The sequence below is a fragment of the Carlito syrichta genome, unplaced genomic scaffold, assembly GCF_000164805.1.
Source record: "Carlito syrichta isolate Samal-C Ts95f unplaced genomic scaffold, Tarsius_syrichta-2.0.1 Scaffold314313, whole genome shotgun sequence".
NCBI classification, from domain to species: domain Eukaryota; kingdom Metazoa; phylum Chordata; class Mammalia; order Primates; family Tarsiidae; genus Carlito; species Carlito syrichta.
Window position 1 is genome coordinate 309,530 of NW_007258409.1, and position 11,071 is coordinate 320,600.

Below are 11,071 nucleotides of genomic sequence, written 5' to 3' on the forward strand. Positions count from 1 at the left end.
CGAGACCTCATCTCTACAATAAATCAAAAAAATCAGCCGGGTGTGGTAGCGCCTGCCTGTAATTCCGGCTACTTGGAAGGATCACCAGAGCTCAGCAGTCGAGGCTGCAGTGGCCAAGAGTGGCCACTGCACTCCAGTCTGGGCGACAGAGTGAGACTCCAACTCAAAAAAAAAAAATAAAAAGATTCAACCCACAAACATAAGAGCTGATTTTACCCTAACTTTTTAGAAACTGACAGACCAAACACAAAATAACCAACATGGACAGAAAAAATTGAAAGGCACTAATCAGAAACTCGATCCCATGGAAATAGGAAAGCATACATTAATCTCAAGCTTACATAAAATATTTATAAAAGCTGACTATATTATAATATCACAAAGCAAATCACAACAAATACCAGAAAGTCGCTATCACACAAATCACTAGGCAAGTAAATGAGAAACTAATAACATAAATAACCATCCCAAAATATGTATGACTTTAAAAACGCACTTCTAAATAATTCATGAGTCAGTTTTTAAAAAATTAAGATGTTAAAAGACTTTATATTGAACTGTATCATAAATTTGTGGGATTGAGCCACAGTAAGAAACGCATAGGCTTAACGTTTATACAAGAAAATAATAATCACTGAAAATCCATGAGTAAGATTCCAGTTAAATAACATAATTCAAAAGAAGATGAAAGGAAGAACTAAAAGTTGAACCAAAGTTTGATGAGGGAGCAGTGTTCTTCCTAATTCTGTATAGAAAGAAGTTATTCTTCTCCCTAAGAAACACCCTGTCTCTTAGGTTAAAAAGGACCTGGGTTTCTGGCAAAGTGCTTATTAGAAAATATCCAGAAATGAAACAAATGTCCAATTATTTCAATTCAGCAAACAATGGCAGCAGGACCACCATGAAAGCTAGGTGCTAGGACAGACCATCAACACGCTCAAGGATTCCCAAGCTATCACACTTCTTGGTTTTTTGTTTGTTTGTTTTCCCCCTCTCTTTAAAGCTTTCTTGCTTCCCCACCTTTGTGTGTTGTTCATTTCTGTTCAGAAGGCACCAAGGGACTACTTAGACCATCTGCCCAAAACTTATGGGGTTGACTCTTGCTGAAGCATACTGCTCGAGAATGGGGAAGTATGAGGGAGAAATCACTCTGGACTATTTCTCCAAGATCCACATCAAGGGAAATTGTCCGCTAGCTTTATAGAAGTAATCCAACTCCAAGTACAAAGTGGAAGGATCAAAGAAAACATGCAAAGGGAATATCAAAATAGAAGAAACCACTGGAACTGTGTGCTGATGTGTGCCTATTAGCCAGTCTGCAAAGGCATTCATTACCCCAAAAAGATTAAAATGCCTTTAAAGATAGAGCTGTGGGTCGAAAACCTGAAGCCAATTTCATGTTAACTGCAAGGAATCAAAGAAGGCATCGTTTGGGGAAATTACACGTACAATAAAATTTGACTGCTGGGTTGTACTGGTCCCTGAGGCCCTGGGCAAACTTCAGATCTCTGGCGAACTTTGCAAAGTCTCTTTATTTTACTGTTTAGTACAGTCTTTCTTTTTCATCCTTTCTCAAATAAATTAACAGTCAAAGAAAACAAATTAATAGGAATAGGCTTTCCATGGGACTCTTAAGACAAGGGAGGGGATAATGAAACAGATGGTTGCTTCTCTTTCTTTCTAGAAGGTCTGAAGGCCAACCATGGATCCTATAATCATTCCCTCCAACCAAACTTCTGCTAATTCTACTGCATAAGGTGGGGGTCACAAGTCACAATGTTAAGGCAACAGCATATTAAATGGCTCATGGGCTTTCAGTAGAAACACACATGATCAATACCGGTGATGATTACACTAGGGTTGCTTTCTATTCAATGACAGAGGATATCCTCCCAGTGGCTTTTATTTAGCAAATCCCAGATGCTCCCAGAAATGATGTCATATCCTACACAATGCTTTGAGCACTTTGCCAGAATTAGAACTATATGGCTGAGCAATCTAAAAGCAGGTTTTTGAACTTTTAAAGTCTTGGGTAATCTCAGACTCTGGATATAAGGTATTGATTGCTATAGCGGTCCACATTGATGGCCAACCTTTACAACCTAAAGTGAGTTGAGGTACTCTCTCGCTTGACTCAATTGATCTACTGGGATAACGGCATTGGCCGGTTTAACTTAGTTAATGAATTAGATAAATTCATTTCAAACTTGTATCAAGCCTCTACTACATGACTGACCATGCAGGATAAAAGGCAGTAAGACATACCTGATCTTTACAGAGTTTATAACCTAACAGGGGAAATGAGACACATTATATATATAAATGTCCAATGAAATATGATGAGGGATGTGGCAAAAACCAAACGACCAGTCCTACGGAAGAACAGACATTTATACAATCTTCATTTAAACACATCACAGAGTTCATACAAAGCTCGTTCTGATGTGTGGATTCATTCTATGGTGTGCCAGTGTGTAATTGTTCAAAATTCATTTAGGCATATTAGAGAAACTTGTGTGCTTACAAGACAATCCATACAAGGAGATAACTCTAGTTTTTAGAATTAATTCCTTCTTAATTTTTGGCTTAAATCTACCCTGTGTAAGGCAAAATAATGGCCTGCCAAAGATGTTCACTTCCACATTTCCAGAACCTGTGAGAATGCTACCCTACATGGCAAAAGGGACTTTGCAGTTGTTAGTTAGGATGGGCAACCCTCCAAGAAGCTACAAAAATCCCAAGGATGCAGGCAGAGTTCATTCCTTCAAGAGCACTGGACTTGCCATCAGAGCCCTGGTTCTGTCCCTTTAATTGGCCATCCTTGTGCAAACCACCTTGTCTAGGGAAAACTCGGTTTTCTCATCTGCAAAATAAAAACAGTAATAGCCACCTCAAGGAGAAGATGCAAAGGTCCAATTAACTCATGGATATGAAAGCACTCTATATTTGTAAAATGCTCCTTTACATGCAAGATCGTAAATAAAGGACTCTGGGAAATGCCAAAGGTCAGCAAGAAGGAGAGAAGAGGAGGGAAGAGGAAGAGGAAGAGGACAGAACAGGACAGGAAATGACGGAAAGGAAAGGAAAGGAAAGGAAAGGAAAAGAAGGGAAGTCTGCCCTTAGAATCGAATTGGTGAGATGAAATCTCTTCAAGGTTGTTTAGTAGAGATGTCATACAACATAAGATTAAGGTTTGACAAGAATGGTGGCGGTCATTCTTTTGAGGAAGAGGGGAATGGAGGTTTGGATGAGGCATCAGAGAAATGATGGGCAGGAAAGACTATATTAAATATTGCACGATAGGTGGGGTTGGGGAAAGTATCATATGACTCATAAGCCACTGAATTAGAAGGAATAATACATGTCAAGGACTACAGTCAAGAAGGGACTAGGATGGGGGGAAATGGAGGAGGAGAGGGGAGAGGGGAGGAGGATTAGTCTGAAAAGAAGAGAGTTTTGTGTTGCATACCAAAAATAGAAGATTGTGTGGAAAGCCTTGAATGACCGAGTAAAGTCCCTGGACACTTCCAGTTATGGGAGTAACATGGCAAACCAGAGTTCTAAGAACACTGGTCTGGACTATAAGCCTAAGCACCTACTAGGCGCCCGAATACAAGTTCGTCTCCTTCTACACGTCATCACACTCTATAAAAATCTCGGATAGGCTAAAAGAACCATGGCTTGGAGAGAAAAAATGACACACCTAAGTTGCACAGCAAGTTAGTGGCAGAGTTAAAAGTAACTTCTCTCTTTCAGTAGCTAAATATTCATCGAAGACCCTCCTCAAATCAGAAACTGGGCCTGGTGCTGTAATGACTCACAGAGTAAGCTCACTGGTCCAGTGTGGGAGACAGGACAGGCAGGACTTACAGAGCTGGAGATGCTACAGTGGGGTGACAAGGGCTGGGTGGAAGCAAGTGGGACAGGCGCTAAACCAGCCTTGAGAGATAGAATAAGATGTCTACAAGTGAATTGGTTTGTGTTTCCTCATTGGTCGTCTTTACGCTGTTTTTCCTGAGACTGGCAGAGTGTTATGAGTGGTAGAAAGCTCTAACTGGTAACGGCCGCATCCAAATTGAGAGCAAGCCTGTTGGCCCATCCTTCCTCCCTGTAGCATAATTGAGAGGGCTTAGCTATCTGAAAGACACTTAAAACATGGAACCTTCTACAACCCACGTAAAGCCAACCTGTGTAGCTAATTAGAGATATCCCAGTTGGCACTTTCCAGACTGCCCCAGCTCTGTTCTCTCCTACCCAGCATAGGGTTCTCAGAGAAACTGCCACATTGTGTACTTTTATGCATTCTGCATCGCGCATTTATAAGGAATGTGCACATCTGGAATCTTTGAACAACTGAAAATGCACCTGCAAAGTACAAAAAGGGAAGAAAAGTTAAGTCCCTTTTTAGCTTTGGACTGAAAAGAAACACTCCCATCAAAACTGAAGGCTTGAAGACAAAAGACTCTAGCAGCAGGACTCCATTTCAAAGCTTGTTTTCTGAAACCAACACCAATGGATAATAAGGTCAAAAATACAATATGACTCAATAGGCTCTAAAATGCAGATAACATCAAGGATTTTTTTTTTCCGACCAAGTCACCAAAATCACTTCTAAATCCATGCAAACTATAAGTCAGTTCATACTCACTTAACCACCAGCTTTAAAATAAGTTGGCTCCGTCCAAAACAGTCACATCTTGGCCTCCACTGGCCTCCACAAGCTTGTTTCTTCTCGCATTTTCCCCTCCATCTCACCCAAAAAGTCTCATGTCCTCTAAGGAAAGCACAAAAGGACGGAGGTGGGTGTGGAGGCAGGGGGGAGAAAGAAGAGAACAAGAGAAGAAAGTAAGAGAGAAAGAGACAGCAATTAAGAAAGAGGGAAGAAAGGAAGGAGGGAGGGAGAGGGGGAAGAAAGGAAGGAAGGAGAGAAGGAAAGAAGAAGGGAGGAAGGGAAGGAAAGCATTTTCTGTGATGGGACCTAGCCTTAGCAAACTTCGACCTGGCCAGCAGACGGCTCCCCACTATAGCAGTCCAGTTGTGGGCCCTACAAAAGAGCACACAGCCCTTCCCCAGAGCCACTAGGATCCTCTATGCTGGACACAAAATGAGAAGAATGCTTTCCTGCTTTAGGAGATATTGTGGAAAACATACTATTATGAACTACAAGTCACCCAACTTCATCTGGCTCATCAACACCTGGTTTTGAACTACAAATTCACAGGAGCCAGAGCAGTCACCAGTTGCCTGAACCCAAGGTCAGTCTCAGATATGTAACTGTGTATTAATAAAACACTCAATGAAGAACCAAAGTATTTGCCAGTCACCATAAAAAGTCTATCATCCACAGGAAATTAAACATTTTTACTTGTGGTGTACCCATCATAAATGCTCACAAATAACTAAGGTTGCTTATGCATTTGCTTTGGGTTCAGAAACATTTTCAGTTGAAAAAGCCAGTGAAAAGCACTTTTGTGATGGGTACAAGCACTTGATTCAGGGATGATCACAAGGCAAACCCCAAAATGGTAAAATAAAACACTGTAGCATTTCCACCAAGATGTCAAACATAAGTAGTTTTGTTTTATGCCCTTCCTGCAAGGTTTCTCCCCCAAATTTTCATTTCAGAAGGCTTATGACTTGATTTTCATGTCATTTGTCTTATATGAAATTACCGAGCTGTAAATAAGCTGCCTCTAGAACAGTCATTAAATCCATGGTGATGGGGAGGGAACAACAGAAATTCTGTGGCTAGTCATTGGGCCTTTTTCTGACATAACAGCACAATTGTGTTGCAGATAATGAGCAATCTTCCGGTTGTAGCTATCAATGATGTAACCAGGAACATTTATTTATTCAGTAGTATGTTCATAATTTTTGAGGACACAATCCCCAAACTTGCAGAACCTAGCTTCACTACCTAATCTTAAGGAGTATAAAAGCACTCATCTGTCAATGTCTTCCACTCAATATTCACACTTGCAGTTTGCAATTGACTGTGAAGCCAAAGCCAATGGTTTTACGACGGCTATTCTTGAACCATAGAATGAGAAAACCAGGAAGGACTACCAAATGTGATGGAATAATTGGTGCCAGAATGAGCTAATCGAAATGGGTGAACTCACAGGCAGATTTCATTTGCAATGGTAAGAAAGTTCTTCTGTCTCTGAAAATTGGCTTTGGCCCTAGTTTCCATGAAACGTGCTTCAGGACAAAACTCTTGGAAACTATAAATGTTTTTAATTCTCAAAGGAGGGCAGATAAAGCACAATCAGAGTAACTTCATCATTGGCTTGGCGAATGGTCCCTATGTAAAATAGTCATTTTCAGCAATTTAAAAAATCCTGGCTGCCTCCTGGTGTCCCGCACATTTCTCTGCTCCCTTTGGGTAGCAAAGGTCTAATGTACTCTTGCTAGTGTTACCAGTTTGATAATGATTTCCCAAGGTCACATGGTGTTTTCTGTCACTATACTGGGTGGCAATCAAAGAAGGGGGTACAAAGATCACACAATGTTGTGAACTGAATTGTGCCCTCCACAGATTTATATGTTGAAGCCCCAACCCCCACTGTGACTATATTTGGAGACAGGGTCTTTAGGAAGGTAATTAAGATGAGATCACAATGGTGGGACCCTAATTCCACAGGATTGGTGTTCTTGTAAAAAAAGAAAAGACAGGCAAAGCTTTCTGTCTTTGTTTGCACGCACTGAGGAAAGTCCTGAGGACCCAGCAAGAGGGCAGCTATCTACAAGCTAGGAAGGGAGCCCTTACTAGAAATCTAATTTGTTGGCACCATGATCTTGGACTTTCAACCTCCAGAACAGCAAGAAAATAAATGTCTATTATTTAAGCCACCCAGTCTGTGGTATTTTGTTATTGCAGACAAACTGACAAATATACACAGGCTAGGATGTAACTATTGCAGCCCAAGCAGTGTACAGTGCTTGGCATATACAACTGTGGACACTGCAAACTCTCACACCCTTTATCTCAACATAGCGTTCATAACACCCTTATGAGCCAGCACTGTGATGTAGTAGAATGAGCCGGATAAAACACATTACTTCCTAACTGCGGGGTCTTACACAAAGTCTCAGAGCCTCAGTTTCCTCCTGTAATAAATGTTTGTCAAGCTGGTTAACTCTGCACCAAATTTATCTAGACTAAGTACTGTTAAGCATTTGACATCCACCATGAAGAAACTCATTGCATGGTTTTTTGCATGTGTTTGATAATTTCTGTATGTTCAAATAGTTTGTATCACATAGTAACCCTTTAGTTAAAGAGTAAAATACTATTTTAAAAGATCTGTTGCTATCATGGTGACAGTTTCTTTGCCTTCACACCTGAAAATTTCACTTCCTTAACATTTGGGTGGTCTGATCATCAAGCCACTTCATGATGACATCTCCAAGTCTGTCACTGGGCATGGGTCTAAAATGGACTTTTGGAAGTGGGGGCTTCCTGAAGTCTCTTTGGGTCATCCTAACTCTGCTTTTGTCAATAGTTCCAGAATATAAATGCAGAGTTCACGGGTCAGATTCATTAATATTAAAAATGGAACTCACCAAAATAATAGTAAATAAGAATTAATGAGACATCAACCTGCTAATAGTAATAATAATGAGAATAACAAGAGTTCAACTAGATGGAGACTAACTATGGGAAGCCAGAGATTAAGACATTAAATGCATTATCTCGGTAATCCATTGGGTTAGATACCGCTATACCCACTTTACAGGTGAGGAAACTAAGGTACAGGAAGGCTAAATAATTTACCCAAGGACCTACCCAGGAAGTGGCAACAGTAGGTCTGAAGTGATCCATGGGACTTGATGGTTCTGTGATGCTGTCTCCCCTGGTGGGTCCCTAATGCCTGCCCTCTGTAGCAAGTGGCACCACCGAAGAGACCTGATGTCGGGGTGGTGTCCCCAGATTTCTAAGTGAGACAAGATGAGTATTATTTCCATTAGCAGAAATCCTGAAACCCTTCTGTTGTGTAAAACCAATCTGCATGTTCTTGATTTTAAAATATGGAAAACACCCTTCCAAATTGTTTGAATTGACACGAGTCTTCATGAAGCCAAGTCTGCATAACCAGATCCCTGGAAAGACAGAAGGCTGTCTCCTCAAGTCTAAGTGCTGCGTCATCACTGATCCACAAAGCAAATGGGGCTATGACCTGTTCTCCAAATGGCAAACCATGCAAAATGTCAAGATGCTGGCAAAGGAGTAAACCATGCAGAGAAACTCTCCCTGCTTCTCTCAGGAAAGTGCTGCCTGTTCTCAGGAGCCCTGAAATCCATCGCTCCCCTGTGGGGGACAGCAGACTCCAGTAATGAAAAAGCTGAAGATCCCTGTTTCTAATGAGCACTCTGGATACTTTCAGAAAGTGGCAGTGCACATCCAAATGTCTGCAAAGTTTGCTGTTAACAAGGAAAGAAGGGGCAGTGACCCAAGGGGTTGTTGCGTAGGTAGAGAAAGTGCTAAGCATTCATTTATGGACTGAGGGGACTGGCAGAGAGGAGGCAGCAGAAATTATAAGGAGAGGAGAGGAAATGGACAGAAAAGGCTCCAGGGACATGGGAAGCATTTGCTTCAGGGCTTAAGAGAAAGAATTTGCATGGGGAGAAGATGGTCTGCATTAATTTGTTTATTAGGACAAAGATGCATAGAAATGCAATTTTTTAGATAGAGAGGGAGGTATTTGTGCCTCTTTTTCTCAGAAAAGGAGTGAGAGGGTTGAGTTTTGGATGAAGAAGGCTTGGGGAGGGTGGGAAATGTTTAGGACTAAAAGTCAACTATGAAGGGCTAAAAGGATTACCAAGTAGAAGTGACAGCACCATGATGCTAAAACAACATAATCTGAGGTAGATTGCTTCCAGAGTAGAGGACACAGGGTTTAGTCCATTGTCACCGAGTTGGGTCAGGCCCTCAGACAATCATCTTTTGACCTGACTCTTAAACTGAAACCTACTCTTCTGTGATTTTTTTGCCTTTTGCTTGCAAGACAATCCAAGGTCCCCAGCATGGCACACAGGCCTTTCCCTATCTGATCCCCACTTAAGTCTCCAGCATCACTTGTTTGCCTGCTGCCTTATTGAACTAACTGCAGTCACCCCAGAGCCCCAGGTCCTTTCAATGCCTTGGATCTCAGGATTTCTCTGAAATGGTTTCCCTTTAATGTCTGTAGAGAAATATTCATTTTTTAAAAGGTCGCCTCCTCCAAGAAGCCTTCCAGGATCACCCTGGGTAAAACTGATAACTCAGTCTCTCTTTTTGCTTACCTATCTATGCCCTGTATATACTCCTCACATCACGTGGCGCTTCCTATTTCATCAATTCTAAGAGGCACATTTTTCACATTTCAAAAATGTCTGAAATAAGCTGGGCATGGTGGTGCGTGCCTATAGTACAAGCTCCTTGGGAGGCCGAGGCAGGAGCATCACTTAAGCCCAGTTGTTCAAATCTATAGCATACTATAATAACGCCTGTAAATAGATACTGCAGTCCTGGGCAACATAGCAAGATTCTGTCTCTATTTTAAAAAAAAAGAAATCCCTGAAATTAGGATGTAATTTATAATCAGTGGTGTGTCATAGTTTAATTGCGGGGATTTTTAACAATGTCTTGGTGGTACCAAAAAAACAAAAGATGCATCTTACATCGGAGAGCATTTGGTGAAATTCACCTTCATTTTGTAACTTTCAAGGTGAGTATAGCTGTGCCGTTCATCTTGCGCCCCACCCCGGCCCATTTGGCAGTATCTAAAGACATTTTTGGTCGTTATCAACTTGGGGCAGGGGGTATGCTGCTGGCTGGCATCCAGTGGGATGAGGCTGGGGGTGCTGCTATATCCTATAATACACAAGACAACCTCAAACAGCAAAGACTTCGCCAGGCCAAAATGTCAACAGTGCAGAGGCTGAGAAACCCTGGTGTGGAAAAACAATACCTATATGTGGGTGTACAACATGCTTTCTCGTGTTTGATTTGAAATAACTCTTTTACAACATATAGGCCAACTTCATATACAGCAACTTTTCCAAACTTTGGCTTGTCCAGCAAGAACAGCAACTCTTGAGAGGTGTTGTAGGCATGCCTCATCACACCTTACCGACCCCTTTCTGCTAGACTCCCAAGAGGAACACAGGCAGCAACGGCTCCCGGTCCAGAGTGGAAAGCCAGAAGGTCTCAGGGAGATGTGTGACCTTAAACCAATTAGGTCAGGTCAAGGCCAGAACTGAAACCCAGACCCCCAGATTTCCACGACCCCCATGAGCCTGGGAGGCAGCTGCTCTGTTCCCTGGCTACACGGAACACCCTTTGGTACCTTAGGAGGAAACGTGCCCTGCCATTTGAGCTGGATGACTTAGCAAGAGTTTTGTGTTAGTATTCACGCTTCAACACCCGCGGCCCTCCCGCCTCTCACCCCACTTTATGAGAATTTAGGTTGACTCTACAAGGCCCCCTGAGCTCTGTGGGAAATTGGGTTTAAGCAAGAATAATTGTGATTCATGAACGTGAAGGAACTTTAAGTACATGTAGATGATTTCATCATACAACAGGCAGAAGGGACTTAGCGAGTGTGCTTAAGGCTCAGGGGGAAGGGCTGCGTTTGGACGAGGGCGGGGGGCGCTTCCTCCGTCCCTGGGAGCTGCAGGTGTGGAAAGGGTCTTCGGCTAGGGCAGGAAGCCGATTGATGTGAGAGAGGAAGGAGTTCCGAGCAAGGTTTTGGCCAGGCCGGCCTGCGTCTGGGCTCCGCAGCCAGGCGGGCCCCAGGTGCGTCTGGAACTTCCTGCCCCAAGGCCGCGTCCCCAGAGTGTCACCTGTCCCCGCCCTCTCCCCCTGTGGCTGGGTCACTGTGGGCAGCCGCGCCCGGGAGCCCGCAGCCCCACCTACCCACCCCGGCCCCACGGCCCCGCCCTGGCAGGGGGACCCCGCGCGCCCGGGCGGATGACGGGGACAGAACTCACCTTCAGGTGGACAGGAAAGGACCCCTCCCGCTGGAGGGGCCCCAGAAGCGTCCGCTCCACGCTCACCAGCTCCGAGGTCGAGTCCACCACGCGGGCC

At 43.1% G+C, this 11,071-nt stretch overlaps 1 protein-coding gene across 1 annotated transcript in view; it reads right to left on the bottom strand.

Annotated features, from left to right (window-relative positions):
* DLEU7 (deleted in lymphocytic leukemia, 7) overlaps positions 1–11,071 on the bottom strand; it is a 17,397-nt gene that overhangs the window by 5,520 nt on the left and 806 nt on the right. Inside the window, exon 3 of the mRNA XM_021719216.1 lies at positions 10,975–11,070. Within this exon, the coding sequence (XP_021574891.1) occupies positions 10,975–11,070 (96 nt within the window). The remainder of the gene's footprint in view (positions 1–10,974; position 11,071) is intronic.